Raw genomic sequence first — 15,727 nt, forward strand, 5'->3', positions numbered from 1 at the left:
AAAAAAAAAAAAGGAACGCTTCCAATTGATCATAGAATTAGGTCACTAAAAACCATGAATCTGAGCCACAGCTCTAAAGATTTTGTATCTTACTGGTTCTAGGAAAGATCTAAAAGTTTCTCTACAGCTAATCATTTCATCAAGTTAGCTCTGCTTTTTGCTATTTTGAACCTGAGCTGGTCAAATCTAACTGATTCTACTGGAATGCTAAGGGATTATTTGGGGGCTCAGATATTTTAAGATGGCCTGTCCCTGAAATTTAAGTAATTCTGTGGTGCCTTTTTACTGCTACCAGTCTCAGTGTGATTTAACCTCTCTCAACCTCACTTTACTTGTCTTTAAGATGTAGATAGGGGGTGCCTGGGTGGCTTGGTAGGTTTAGTGTTGGACTTCAGCTCAGGTCATCATCTCTTGGTATGGGAATTCGAGCCTTGCGTCAGGCTCTGTGCTGACAGCTCAGAGCTTGGAGTCTGCTTCAGATTCTGTCTCGTTTTCTCTTTTTGCCCCTCTGCTGCCCATGCTCTTTCTGCCAAAAATAAATAAATACAAAAAAAAAAAACAGGTCACGTGGGTGGCTCAGTCAGTTAAGTGTCTGCCTTCGGCTTAGGTCATGATCTCACGGTTGGTGGGATGGAGCCCCACATGGGGCTCTGTGCTGACAGCTCAGAGTCTGGAGCCTGCTTTGGATTCTCTGTCTCCTGTTCTCTCTCTGCCCCACCCCACTTGTGCTCTGTCTCTCAAATATAAACATTTAAGAAAAATTAAAAAAAACAACAGAAAACAAAAAAAAATGTAGATAATCATAGTACCCACTACATTAAGCTGCTGAGAGAATTAGATGACATAATGTATGAAAGTGTTTATAAGAGAGTTTAACACATGGCTACTCAATACATGTTGGCTATTGTAATCTTTTCTGATATTAGTTATAATTTGGCAGAACTGTCTCCTGGAACTTGAATTAATATAATTACTCAGGGGACCACATGTCTTGAAAGCAAAGTTCATTAAATGCTTCATGAGAAACCTGTGGATTTACACCTTGTTCAATGGCAAACAACAGCCCTGCTCGCTCCTGAGACACTGAGAGCTTCCGGGCAGCCAGGACCTGAAGCCAGTGCTGCAGAGAAAAAAGGATGCTCTCTAGCCACCTGGGAGCACCCCTCAGCCCTGGGCATTTGTACAAGGCCTTGAATACAGTCAACGTCTCAACTGGGAGTATGTGTGCCTGACATACCACACAGCTGGTGGTCAATCTGCCACTCTGTGAGTTAGAGGTCTGTGATACTGCAGAGATAGGAGCCTCTTATACAAGATACCTATTATCAGATAATAACATCTCTTAAAAATGAAAGGGAAAGCCTATACAATAGTGCAGAGTGTAAGAGTGTAGTAAGCCCAGCAATTACATGAAACAGTTTGCAAGGTCATCCAGCAAAATTTGAAGGTGCTCCTGTAATGGAAATTTTGAGGATAAACCTTTACAAATTACCATAGCATACATGTCTGCAGTTACTGCCATTTACCTTAGCCTCATGTGATAATGACTAGCCCAAAGACAGCAAAACTCTGTATTGATGAATTAAAAAGCTAACTGTGTTTACTTAAGAAAAATATGGACAACTAATTACTTGTTTGAGTGTTGGGTCGCTCAATGACCAATAATCAGAAATACAAAATTCTATGAAATCATTAGTGTGTAAATGAATACATGATCGTTCTTGAAGGCAGAAGATATTCTCTGTCAGACATTGGTCAATGCTCAGAGTTCACATGAAATTTGTCATGAAAGGTAACAACCATTTTGGTAAAGATTTCTATTTATATGACAAAATTATAACTCAAAAAACTCATGATTTTAGTCATTTAAAAAATCTTTAAATGCACATACAAACATGCCTATATGAACACACACATACTTGAGTCAAAGAGAACACTTACTGTCACTTCATTCATACTCAGAAGTGTGGGACTGGGTGGCAGGGTGCCAAGACGGTACTTGAAGCCTTCTTCTAAAGTCATTCCCCAGAATTGGCTGTAGTTCTGGGCTGTCCATCTGCCTTCCAAATGAAAGAGAAAAATTGGTACAGGTTATGTAATAGCACTTTTATAAATACATGTTTGTTTATATTTTTGAAATGATACAAAATCAGAACGATTACTGTAAGCTAGATATTCCTTATATAAAGAATGTATTATTGCCTTCTCTTATAGTAAAACATATGAGACACTTCTTAAATTAGGTCTATATCAATGATTTTAATGACTTATATGAGGAACCTAAGGCTATGTCAATATATGTTAAATTTAAGAATATGAATATTTACATATTATAGGGTATTAAGAGGCAAAAAGGACAACATATACATTTTCACTTAAATGTCATAAAGTGAATTTTAGAAAGAAATTTGAAGGGTGCCTGGGTGGCTCAATCAGTTAGGCTTCTAACTCGATTTCGGCTCAGGTCAGGATTTGGCCATTCATGGGATCAGATCAAGCTCTGTGCTGGCACCATGGAGCCTGCTTAGGATTCTCTCTTTCTCTCTCTTGGTCACCATCCCCTCTCTCTCAAAATAAATAAATAAGCATTAAAATAAAGAAAGAGGCTTGTATGTACAGAAATGTAGTTATAGGTTATACAGGGTAATTGTTTTATACTTACTTTATGTTTAAAAATAATTTCCTTTTACATGTAAAAGGAAGTATCCATGAAAACTTGAGGCTAAAATAGTTATACTTAAAAATATACATCAGTGCTGATTAATTTTATTAATATTTTGTTTAAATACTGAAATATTCTATCATATATTGAAGAATTAATTTGTATAAGTGCCCAATAATCTTAGTTATTATTAATGATGATATAAATTCAATTGATGTGAAATTAGGTAGCAGAAAGTACTTATATTTTTAGTGACAATGTTTGTGCCCTTTTGTAGGAAAAGAAGCTTTGTTTTCAAAATCTAACAATGAAATTTAAATTCAAAAAATTTCCTTTTTAAAATTTTTTTATTTTTATTTTCTAAGAGAGAAAGAGACAGAGCATGAGCAGGGGAGGGACAGAGAAAGAGGGAGACACAGAATCCAAAGCAGGGTCTAGGCTCTGAGCTGTCAGCACAGAGCCCTGTGCAGAGCCAAACTCATGAACTGTGAGGTCAGGACCTGAGCTGAAGTTGGCTGCTTAACCAACTGAGCCACCTAGGTGCCTCTCAACAAAAAATTTCTTAAAGGATGAAAGGAGATAAGAACGATGATAGCAATTTAATCATTGCTTGTTTGAATTATTTACCACTTGAGGACAATATATTTTCAGTACTTAAATCAAACTAAATTCAATTTTATTGTGTTAGTTACCAAAGTTGCTTGTAATGTGATAGGCTATCATGAATGATGGAAAGTACAACTCAATTTTCAAGAATATGTCTAGCAAGTTCATGCTTCTTTAAAATAAAATCTGTTACTTCATGAAACCTTAAGCAACTTTGAGCCACAAGCTTATTTATTTTTTATTTTTTCCAATTTTTATTTAGATTATAGTCAACATATAGTATAATATTGGTTTCAGGAGTAGGATTTAATGACTCATTACTTACATTTTACATCCAGTGCTCATCGCAATTGCCCTCCTTAATGCCCGTCACCCATTTAGCTCATCTACCAACCCTCTCCTGCCAATCCTGTTTCTTCTCTTTCATTAAGAGTCTTTTATAGTTTGTTCCCTTCTCTCTTTTTTTTGCCTCCCTCCCCATATGTTCATCTGTTTTGTCTCTTAAACTCCAGATATGAGTGAAATGATATGGTATGTCTTTCTCTAACTTACTTATTTTGCCTGGCATAATACTCTAGCTCCATCCATGCTGTTGCAAATGGCAAGATTTCATTCTTTTTGATGGTGGTATTCCATTGTATATACATATCACATTTTCTTTACCTATTCATTAGCCTATGGACAGTTGGTAAGCCACAATTTTAGAGTGCAGTCTCCATCACCCAAGGAAACATCTATGTTAGATATTGCCCCACTTTAAAGAGACTATTAAGAACAGCCATAGGCGGGGCGCCTGGGTGGCTTAGTCGGTTAAGCGTCCGACTTTCGCTTAGGTCATGATCTCGCGGTTCGTGGGTTCGAGCCCCGCGTCGGGCTCTGTGCTGACTGCCAGCTCAGAGCCTGGAGCCTGTTTCAGAGTCTGTGTCTCCCTCTCTCTCTGACCCTCCCCTGCTCACGCTGTCTCTCTCTCTCTCTCCTAGAAATAAATAAAAATTAAAAAAAAAAAAAAAAAAAACAGCCACAGGCAAAATCATGACATCAGTAAAGTATGTTTTTGGTGCCCTACAACTGGTAGTTCTCAAATATTCAGATACACTTTTGGTCATTTAATTAATTATTCAATTTAGGGAGCAATTTAAAAAAATAGAATTAAAAAATAGAATACAAGAGACATAATAGGAAGATTTAGAGTTTATTGCATATAGTGAGAGTAAGTACTGTTTTTATATATGTAGGTGTTTGTATATAGCATTTATTTGTACAGGTATGCATGTGCATATGTGTGTATGTCAAATCACAAAGTTAAATGTACATTTTATTGTGACTTATACTCAAAACAGTGTAAAAAGACTACTATTCTATTCCAACCTATTTGATAGACTCATAACTTTCCCTTCAGTCCAATTTAGCATTTACTGAACATTCTTAATTTATCTTATTCTCTCTTAAAGCTTAGTAATAAGTAAATTTCTCTCCAGGAGCTCAGACCCTAAAAAGACTGCAAAGATAGAAATGACTTCAGTATGTGTCATTTATTAGCAGTAGGTCAAGGTATGATCAGAGTAGAGGATTCAAATACAACTCTGCCTGAAGGAATTGGCATAATTTTTTTTATTTACAAAAAGTGACTTGATGCTCAGTCTGGAAGGATAAGAATGAGTTCGGTGGGCAGATGTCAAAGAAGAGAACATTTATTCTTTAAAAAAAAAAAAAAGCAACTCAGGAGCAAAGTATACAGGTTTGAAACTGGGTAGCACATTTAGGGAAGATCAGTAAATTCAATGCTAAACCTATAAAAGGGCCTAGGGAGACAGAAATGGGGAAGAGTGTAAAAAATAAGATAGTAAAGCAGTATTTGGGCCAGAGTGTTACTTTTGCCAAGGGGCATAATGATATTCTACAAGCAATGGAGTATCACTGATATTTTTTTAAAATGTGAATAGCAGAATCAAAGCTTTGATTTAGAGGGATAACCATGAAAGTATGAAGGATTGGTTTCAGTTTTATCAGACTAGAAACAGAAAAATCAGGTCATCTCAAATGAGGCTTGATAAAGAATTGCACTAAAGGGGAGCTTGGGTGGCTCATTCAGTTAAATATTCAACTCTTGATTTTGGCTCGGGTGATGATCTCACAGTTCATGGGTTTGAGCCCCACGTTGGGCTCTGCACTGATAGCAAGGAGCCTCCTCGTGCTCTTTCTCTTGTTCTCTCAAAATAAATAAACTTTAAAAAATTTAACTACATAAAAAAATACACTAGAATATAGCAGACAGGTAGAGAGTATAAATACCCAAAGGAAACCGTGAATGTGGGAATTATGAGAGACTACTGACTGAGAGTGAAGAGGAAAAAAGAATCAAACTAATTTCTGATTTTTCTGGTTTGGCTGATAAGGCAGAGGGGAAAGCTGGTCACCAACAACAGGTGGAAGTGGTAAACCCTTTTGGTTTGGGGTATGTTGATTTGAGAAATCATTGAAAAATCAAAGCCAACTTATCCAATAAACTAGATTTTCAGTTCATAAAAAAAAAATCAAGTTTAGAGATGTGGAAGATTATAAAGGGCCACAAATTATTTGTGGCTGTTTGCACCAAGACGTGGAATCTATTTCCCCAGCCTTTGAATGTGGGCAGGCGAAGGGACAGGCTGTGCCCAACAGAGGGCAAGAGGGTTGATGCTGCACAACTTGCAGGCTTAGGTCTGAAGAGACTCAGCTTCCTCTCGTGCCCCATTTGAACCCTGTATGCAGAGAGGCTAAGGCTGGCCTATGAGAGACATACAGGCCCCCCGACAGCCAGCACCAACCACCAGGCATGTGAATGAGTCCACCTTTGACAACTGGGCCCCAGTTGAGGCTCCAGATGTCTGTAGACATACGAATAACCCAGCAGAGATCAGGAGAAGAGCCTCAGCGAAGTCCAGCCCACGTTGCTGAAGTGAACAAATGAAAAGCTCATGGTTTTAAGCTGTTAAATCCTGGAGTGGTTTGCTGCACAACATCAGGTAATTGAAACAGTTATCTATCTCCCTTTGTTCCACTAACTTGCTGATTATTACTCCTGCTACTAATTTGGCACTTAAATACTGCCCTATCACCAGGAATCCTTTCACAAACTGATAACATGTTGACTCCTCAGCTAGACTAAATTCTTGTAAGACAGAAATTATTTATATCAATAGCAGTGCCCCAAGAGAAACACATGTTTTGCTAATATTAATGGATTGCATTAAAAATATAACACAGGGAATAAATATGCACTGAAGGAGCTTATGTGGAATGAATAAAGACTTGGATCTAAAACTCCACCAAGATGAGAAAAGCAAAGGGAGTATATATTTGCAGGTAGGCTATTTAAAAACCATTTAGTAATTGTTGAAAGACAGGAGTCTCTTTTCACACATGGAAACAATTTGAACATCAGGAATAGAAAAAATCTGAGTGCCAGAATTTTTAAAAAATATTTATATATTTTTGAGAGAATGAGAGGGGGAGGGGTAGAGAAAAGGAGAGAGACACAGAATCCAAAGCAGGCTTCAGGCTCAGAACTGTCAGCACAGAGCCCGACATGGGGCTCAAACTCATCAACTATGAGATCATGATCTGAAACAAAGTCTGACACATAACCAACAGAGCCAGTGAGGTGACCCCAAATGCCAGAACTTTTAAATTCAAGGACTCCCTTTGCTTTTTTTTTCCTCTGGTAATTTAGTTTTACTCCTTTTCTTCACAGCTTGTCTCTTTTACTCAAATTTTTTTCTGTGGGCAATGAATGTTTCCTTTTACTCCAGTTGTACTCTACTTTTTGTCCTTTTAAGGTCACCTGTGTTTGGTACAAAAGGGAAGTCATGCCTCCTAACTTGTCCTAGAGTTATCTCACAGTGAACAAATGATAGAAAGAAAAAGAATTTTCTTCCTACCAGCTTCCATATCTTATGTGTGTTTTCCACGTTGCATTTGACTGTGGTTCCCAATGGGTTCTGTGACAGTAGAGAGGCAAGCTGTTGCTGATGGCTTCTTGGAAATACGTGCTCAATAGGTCAAGCATTTGAATTCTTTTAAGAAGCTGATTCAGATCATTTCTAATGATGACACACACTCTTATGTTCCTTTAATGATTTAAGTATCACTTAGCCACAGAAAATTATATCTTCCCTAGAAATACTTAAAATGTATTATCACCTAAAATATTGATTAAACACGTACACACACAGGAATTAAGCATGGTTGAAGAGTAATGACACCAGAAAAATATAACTTTCTAAATCTCATGTCTTCCAAGAAAATATTTTGGGTACATTGAAATTCAGTGTCATCATTGTGCTGGGAAATATCTATCCTATGATCTCATACGGGGCAGCAATTGACACTTCTGATTTTTAAAATTATATTTCAAAATTTCATCATTTTTATAGTTACTTGATAATAGATCTTCTTATGTGAAATCCTTCCCAGAGTGTGAGAAATGTTACCAAGGGAATATAGAGATTTGACCAATGGCAACGGAGAAATCCTGAGGCAGCTACCAGCCTATCTCTCTTCCTTTTAGCTGAGTAAAAAAAGCCAGTTGTTAACACTGACATCATAATTCCCTCTATGTAAACAGAGAAGCTACCTAATTTATTAATCTTTCAGAGGGCATCAAACCATTATTTCCTAGGTTTAAGTGTCAGTGAGCCTTATGTTTAGTTTATTAGCAAAGTGAAGTGGCTCAACCTGTCTTGTGATTCAACTGTAAGTGAAACAGGCTACATAGGTCATGTCAGTGAAATTGTCTAGATGGACTGGTTATTTGGGGAATCATCAAGATTAAATACTGACCTCTTAGGTTCTGATTCTCCCAGGTTGATTGGCTGGGTCAGGGCAGCAGCCGAGAGAGAAATATGGTTTATAAGAATAAGTCAATTTTTTGCCTACTTCCTAATTTTACCTAAATACTTATCCAAACTAAAGCTTCCTCTGCTCCCCTCACTCACACCATGACACTGCTCCTTCCAAGACAATTTAAGACCCAGTTCTATATTTCTCTTTGTGTTTGAATTTTTAATTATTTAAGATTTACCTACATTCATTCCAATCTTACATGTCTTTCTATTTCTTTTCCCATTTCTCTCCCACTCTTTCTTTTGAAATAATGACCATTTTTAGAAGCCAATGATAGGAAATACATTGTTTGAAACCTGAGAAGTAACTGGGCCTGCCAACAAGTCTAGAAAGCAAGATTTTTCTCACCCATAGTCTCCTTTATTGACACGTTCAATTAGTTCTGGTTGAACAAGGCATATGAGCTGAGAACATTTCCATTGCTGTCCTGAGCATGTGCTGCAAAGATACAAAAGTTACAGAAGTGGCCTAGCCTCTATGGAGTACATTTATAAAATGAGTAACCAGAATTGCACATTGTTAAGGTATAAAACTTTTTTTTTAACTAATGATAGCCACATGCCTATTTGATTCTTGGCAAAAATAAAATAATAACATATGCATTAGCTACCACTCAATATGCTCTTAACTTCTACCCTAGACAGTTAATGAATGAAATGACCACAAAATCAATGAATTTTGAAAACACAAGATAATTTAGACAGTAGATTCAGTGTATATGTATTTGGAAACTTTTTGTGGGATCGTCATTACAAGGCAGCCTGTTTTTATATATTGTTACTGTGATCAAAGAAAACACTATTGGCCTCTAGCATATCTTGCCTGAAGAATGCTTATAATTAAAAGGTAAATTCCAGGCAAGCCTGCTGTATAAAAAAGGCCACTGTCATGAACAACAAATTAAGGCATTCAAAGACTTATCTATGGTTAGATTTCTCAACACTCCTTTAAATGAAATATGCTTATATAAAGCTACAGATATGTGATATCCTAGGACTTATGATTCAATCTGTATTTAAATATTTATTTAATTTCACAATACTCCTTGTATTTCAAGACAACATACACATACAGTAGAACTCAGTTGTTTGCCACTTAAATTCATTACCAGGAATTGCAGTTTTCCTTAATTACTGATCCTTCTTCATAAGGTTGGCCATCTCTGAGGCAACCTGTCAACATAACATGTAAACAAATGAAAATTCCAAATTGAATAATAAAGTGCATCAGCACAACAAGTAACCTAAAATTCTGTTTATTTTCTCAACTATGCAAAAATACTTGGTGCCAACCTGATGAGAATTAACATCTGGTTTGTGCCAAGGTTTACGTATAGAATTTTTCTAATCTTGTTTCCATGAGCTTTTATCTTTAAAACCGCATATTATGTTCCAACTAAGGGTTTGTAAAGTATGAAAACTAGATTACAAAACAGAATTACTAACCACACAAAAAATAATGTGTTTAAATAGGTGAACAATAAAACAGTATTTGAATATATTTATGACATTTCTCATCTTAAAAAATCTAATCAAGTCTCAAGTGAATATGAGGAATTGTGTATGACAAGATTAAGGAGCTCAAAGTTTTGGACCAAAATGTGAAGCTATTTCACTGAATTCACCTTTTAAAGATAAATTCTATTTTTTCTTCAGGATTTGGATCAGGAGAAAAATTCATGAAACTGGTAAGATTGTAGCCATTTGAGTTCCAAATCCAAATGTTTCTCAGTTAACTAAAACTAGTTTTTAACTAGTTTACCAGATTATATAAACTACTCAAAAGAGATCTATGGTGTATTATCATTATAAGAAAACCATCAGTAAGGTAAGGTGAAATTAGTACCTGGGTTACAAAGTAACCAGTGGCCTGTGAGGAAATAGGGAATTTATGAGAGAGTAGAACTTTGGAAGCAAGAGAAAAAGTACTTCATAAGCGGGGGTAGTCAGCTAGGTGGAGTACCACTGAGAAGTCCAGAAAAGGAGAAAAGACACGTGAATGTTGCGTTTGGTGATATGAAAGTCTTCGACCCTGCCAAGAGGGATTTTGGTGAAGTAGCAAGGAATGACATCCTGTAATAATGGATTGATGAGAGACTTGAAAGTCAGAAAGCAGATGTTTCTTTTAGCTATTTTACCATTAAAGAGGAAAGAAAATGACAGAGATGCTAGTTCGGGACATGGAGCCAAGGGAGGGCTTTTCCAAACTGGGGAACTAAAAAAACACATTTTGTAAATTGATTATTGATCCAAGAAAGAAGGCGGGGGTGGGGAGGGGGAATGATACTTTAGGAGAGAAAAAGAGGGAGAGGAGAAGGAGAGAGAGAGAGAGAGAGAGAGAGAGAGAGAGAGAGAGACAATTTTACTACTGAAGATCTTGAAGAGACAAGAGAGGACAGGATTCAGAGCTCAGGAGTAGGAAACAACTCAGTGTAGGCAGTAACCCAGAGGGGAGGAACGATGAAAATTAGGATGATGGAGATGAGAGAATTACTGGTGGCTTTATTTTCTCAATGAAATGTGTATGAAGCACCTCAGAGTGAGTTAATCAAATTGATTACACACATAGCATCTCGACAAAAGAAAAAAGAAGCCAATGACTGTTGAAATTAATAGAGTTTTGGAACTGAACAGCCATTAATACAAAAGAAGGCAAAACAGGTATTTGGAGAGTAAATAGCCAGCCCACTGGCTTAAAAAAAAGATGATAACATGATGTCTGTAAGTTATTTTAATACTTCATCATAATGCATTATAATATCTGTGCTGGCCTAAACTTCATTTTAGGGAAGGCAATTACTTGCTCCAATCAAGAAGCCACATCCCAGGCATGGATGGTAGCATTAACCCTGAAACGCCAGACTCCAGGGCAGCTCCTACAAGTGCTTCCATTATCCATCTTTGGATGAACACTAAAGTATCAGTGTAGTGAATGTCAGAAATGGGCTTTCATTGGTAAAATTAGTGGCTTTTAATCAACATGATGGATATAAGTAACCAGCTGTTATCGATCAAATTCCTAGTATTGAATTTATGCAGATTAGCTAAAATATTTAAAATTATACCCCACTCGTATACCCAATAGAGTATGTTTCTCTTGGGGCACCTGGGTGGCCCAGTCGGTTAAGTGTCAGACTTGGGCTCAGGTCATGATCTTGTGGTTCGTGGGTTCAAGCCTCACATCAGGCTCTGTTCTGACAGCTAGCTCAGAACCTGGAGCCTGTCTTCGGATTCTGTGTCTTCCTCTCTGTCTGACCTTCCCCTGCTCGTGCCATCTCTATCTCTCTCTCAAAAATAAATTTAAAAACACTAATTTTTTTAAAAAAAAGAGTATATGTTTCTCTTAAGGGCAAAAAAGCCTTTACTCATAGATCTGGTACTACCCTAAGACTGATCTTTAAAACATCCTGCATCAAGCTACAGGGTAGGAGGCATTCTCGTTCCTTGGCACCCACTGTAAGGGTAACAGAATCCTTCTGCTGTGTTATTATCACATGTGCCTCCAATAAATTATTCAAGAAAGGAAGATGTAGGAACCCCCTAAGGACAGGGTCTTGAGACTTCATGAAGCTTTCATGGGTTGTATGAATTGGCCTTTGTCTCCTTACCAATACATATTTTTGTAACTATCAGTATATGGCAGAATTTGGACTCTGACTTTTCTTCATTATAATGTAGTTAAAGATGTTGTGAAGGAGTAAACAACCCTTAACAATTCAAATGTGTCAGTGGCTTACACAGATTTTTTTACCAATGTGAACATAAAAGTTAATCAAATTAATTTAGTTCTGTTTACAACAGATGGTATACTAAACTCTTTCTCTAAGATCTGCTACACCAAAAGATTCATCTGGAAAATCCATTTTGGTTCTCTTGCAAACTCTTATCACTTTTTTCTGTATTTCACATTGAAACCCTCTAATTACTAGGAGTTGCCATCAGAGAAGGGGAAAAAGAGACACACACATAACACATATACGAGAGAGACACACAGAGGGAGAGAGATTTACCAGTATGCTCTACTTCTAGTTTATACAAAAGGGACATATTTATTTTTATAACCCTTAAGAAATTATACATAGTTTTAAGTCACTGGTTTAAAAAGAGCTCTTGGGACAGTTGCAGTATAAAGAACTTGATATATTACCATGTAATTAGATAACTGAAAAATAATATTTAGTAGATCAGTGAATGAACAACTTAGCATCTCAGAGGAAAGTCATATTATACATGCACAAATCGGTACAAATAATATACATTGTGTTTTTAGTTTAATTTTACACGATTTTTAATATTGTGTAGTGCTATTTTCTTTCAACCAGCTACTTTCACAAAAGAAAACAAATTACCTTCATAAGAGCAATTATAGTCTAATGTGAACTTTTTACTACTAAATAAAAATGATTAATTGCTTCCCTTCATAATGAATGGAATAAAAACTATACCTGTAATATAAGTTCTACCTAAAACATGACCCTAAGTTAAAGCTCGAGCAAAATTCTAGCTCTCGAGCAAAAATTGACATTGAAGAAGTAGGGATTACTTTCCTAAATGACCTATATGTCTCAAATAAGTTAAAATATGCTATAGCACAGCAAAAGCACTACAACTTATTATTGAGACTCAAAACCCATGAAGCCAATCCTATTCCCACTTAACATCTTTAAATGAGTCCTCATAGCAGAATGAAATCTCAAATCCTTAATCTAGCCTATACATCTTGGCATAATCAGACCTCAGCTCACCTCTCAAATCTCATCTCATGTCACCTCCAACCCTCTGCTAATCATTACTCTCCAGAAATGGAGCTTCTGGCCCAGGCCAAGGACCAGCTCCTGGACAAGGCCAAGCTCTTTGCTCTGTGATCCACAACACCTTTCTTTCAATATTCCTTCAGGTCAGCTCACTTCTCACTCCTGGAGTCTCTATTTAATGTCTTCCCTCACGGACGTTCTCCTCAGGCTGATGTATTTTACATATTAATGTTGCATTCCCATATGCTTTCACAGAACCCTAAATAGTTCCTTCAATGAATTTATCACAATTTGCAGTGGTATAGTGAATCTTACTTCTCCCTGGCAACTTGACTGTCACTTCAAAGAGAGCAAGATCTTGTCTTTTTCTTGTCTTTTCTTTCCCACTGTGGTATCAGCACTAAATACAATGCCTGACATAGTGAAGATATTCAAGAATATTTTTTTTCTGAATGACTAGAGTCCCCATTCTTGGTAAAGGATCTGCCACTTTTTTAGGCTAAAATAAATGTTTGATGTTTTCTGAGCTGTATATTGGTAGAGGCGAAGGTCTGGGATAAATGATAGTTCTGTGGAAATTTTAACCTATTACATACGTGTTTTACCAGCAAGCCGACATCACTGAGAATGCAGGCAATAACGTCTGGATTTTGAAATGAAATCTGGATTTTGAAACAAGAACACCAAATCCTAGTTGATCCTAAATTGTCTTCAACTGTAATTTCTAGTCACCATCACTCTGCATTTTTGCTGAGGAGATTTGATGTGACAGGCAACCACAACAACAAAAAAATAAGGCTTTAAGCAAAAGTGTGTTGTTTTGTGCTTTGCTGCAAATGTTGGATATATTGATTGCTCAGCATCTGTAACCATTCTTCTATAATTAGACCTATATAGTATCTACCATCATCCCCCTTATGAATTATTTGTACTTATCCACTCAATCTTCAACTTTCCTAATTACTCTATATGAAATTCTCCTTTGTTTCAATGGTATAAAAATTCCCAGATTAGCAAAACCAAACAAAATAAAAATACACATGAAAAATCTATCTGGTATTACTTAGGCAAGTAGCTGACTTGACTTTGCTTTTGCACTGGTTTTAATGGCACTGTTATACCACAGGTTATAATGCTAGGAGGTCCATTGGTCATATGACATAATAAGCAAAATGTTACACAAATCTACAGATGATCAGGCCTGTGATGATGAGATCCCCTAAAAGGTTACACGTAAAAAAGCTTAAGAGTTTAAGAGCCTTTTGTAAAAACATTTCACAAAGAAAGAAAGAGTTTTAAGTAGCCTTTAAATACACTGAGTCAGTATTCACGACATGATTCATACCAGCATTCATGGTCATCACATAAGAACTTTCTTGAAGGTGCTAGTACAATGTGGTATCCTGCAACCAAACCAAAGCACTTGAACATTCGAAAGGAAATTTATTTAATCATAATATTCATTTTTCACTTCATTTTAGGAGAGAGAGGAAGATAGGAAGGAAGGAAAGGAAGAGAAAGTTGGACAGATCTTGTAATGAACTAGGAGATTGCTCAAACATGTTCCCGAAGCCTACCTTCTGGATACCAAGGCTTTGTGTGAGGAGGCCATTCTTTCTCTTCCTGGCAAAATGACTTGTAATCAGGACAGCAATCAGAATTTTCCCTTTCACAGAATTTATCACAGTAACACACTGCATTTGCCTCATGGAACCGAGTGGCACAGTCATCATCTCTGTCTTCACAACAACCAAAACTTCTACAGTATTGTCCTTTGAAAGTGGATCTTTTGAATCGAGAACTTTCCAAAATGGTGTGATTCCTATTGAAATCGGTTCCTTCTGTTTGAGATAAATACTGTTTCTCCATCCAAATTTCTGTGATAAGATAGGAAAAGATTAAGATCTTATATCCGATCCACATTCTCTAGAGGTCAGGTAGGGCTCCCACTTTCTATTAGATCCAATACTCTTGGCTTGGGGCTTCTCTGTGGAACCTGAATTCTAATTATCAAGACAACTCAGCCTGAATCCTGAAATGGATCCTTTACTTGAACTGAGTATTCTTCGTGTAGTTAAACATTAAACAAGAATTTCAATGTTTGGCCAAGATAATGTGAGTGTTAAAAATATATCCTTGTCATTCCTTCAAAGTTAAAAATGTATAATATTTCATATGACACAAAAAATATTCACCACCATGAAAATAAAAACATAAAATCTTATCATAGATGAAATACATCAAATATTGCTTGTCTTCAAAAAAAAATCTAGATTCTTAAATCAGAAACCTCTCTGGAATACACATGGCCCAAATTATAGCTTCAATAACCACTGGCAAGGTGTAGGAAATTGGAAAGTCAAAAACACAATTATTCATTTCACCTACTTGCGCTGCAGCTGAAATCCAGGCTTTCATGAGGTTGCCTGCTAGGATCTGTCATATCAGTAACAGTTGCTCTAAATCATGCCCAGTCACACACTGTCTTGATTTCCCATCTGTAGCCCATTTACCTACCAGAAGCATTTTGATTTCAAGGCTTAGTGGAGCCTAATTCAGCTAGAAATTCCCTGAGGGTGATCTTAGTTCTTTCCACCCAGGTCCCTACTTGGCGCTGGTGTAGGAACCTGCAGTATCTGGAAGGCATTTTGCAGTCAAGAAAAGTCAATCTCTGTGCTAAAAAAACAAAACAACAACAACAACAACAAAAAAAAACAAAAAAAACTGCCAGGGGGAGGGTGTCATGAAGGAAACCCAAAGGTCAAGATGTATTTAGTGTTTCTGTAGAGGTGTGCATTTACAGTGGGTTTTGTTTTGTGTTT

The 15,727-nt window shown here is 36.7% G+C and overlaps 1 protein-coding gene across 1 annotated transcript in view; it reads right to left on the minus strand.

Annotated features, from left to right (window-relative positions):
• Positions 1-14,828, minus strand: part of TINAG (tubulointerstitial nephritis antigen) — an 84,372-nt gene extending 69,544 nt beyond the window's left edge. Inside the window, exons 1-4 of the mRNA XM_077752880.1 lie at positions 14,483-14,828; positions 9,261-9,324; positions 8,501-8,590; positions 1,942-2,056 (exon numbers count right to left, since the gene is read on the minus strand). Of these exons, the coding sequence (XP_077609006.1) occupies positions 1,942-2,056; positions 8,501-8,590; positions 9,261-9,324; positions 14,483-14,828 (615 nt within the window). The remainder of the gene's footprint in view (positions 1-1,941; positions 2,057-8,500; positions 8,591-9,260; positions 9,325-14,482) is intronic.
• Positions 14,829-15,727: the final 899 nt, after the last annotated feature.

Source organism: Crocuta crocuta, unplaced genomic scaffold, assembly GCF_008692635.1.
Source record: "Crocuta crocuta isolate KB4526 unplaced genomic scaffold, BGI_CrCroc_1.0 scaffold525, whole genome shotgun sequence".
In the NCBI taxonomy this organism is placed as follows: Eukaryota; Metazoa; Chordata; class Mammalia; order Carnivora; family Hyaenidae; genus Crocuta; species Crocuta crocuta.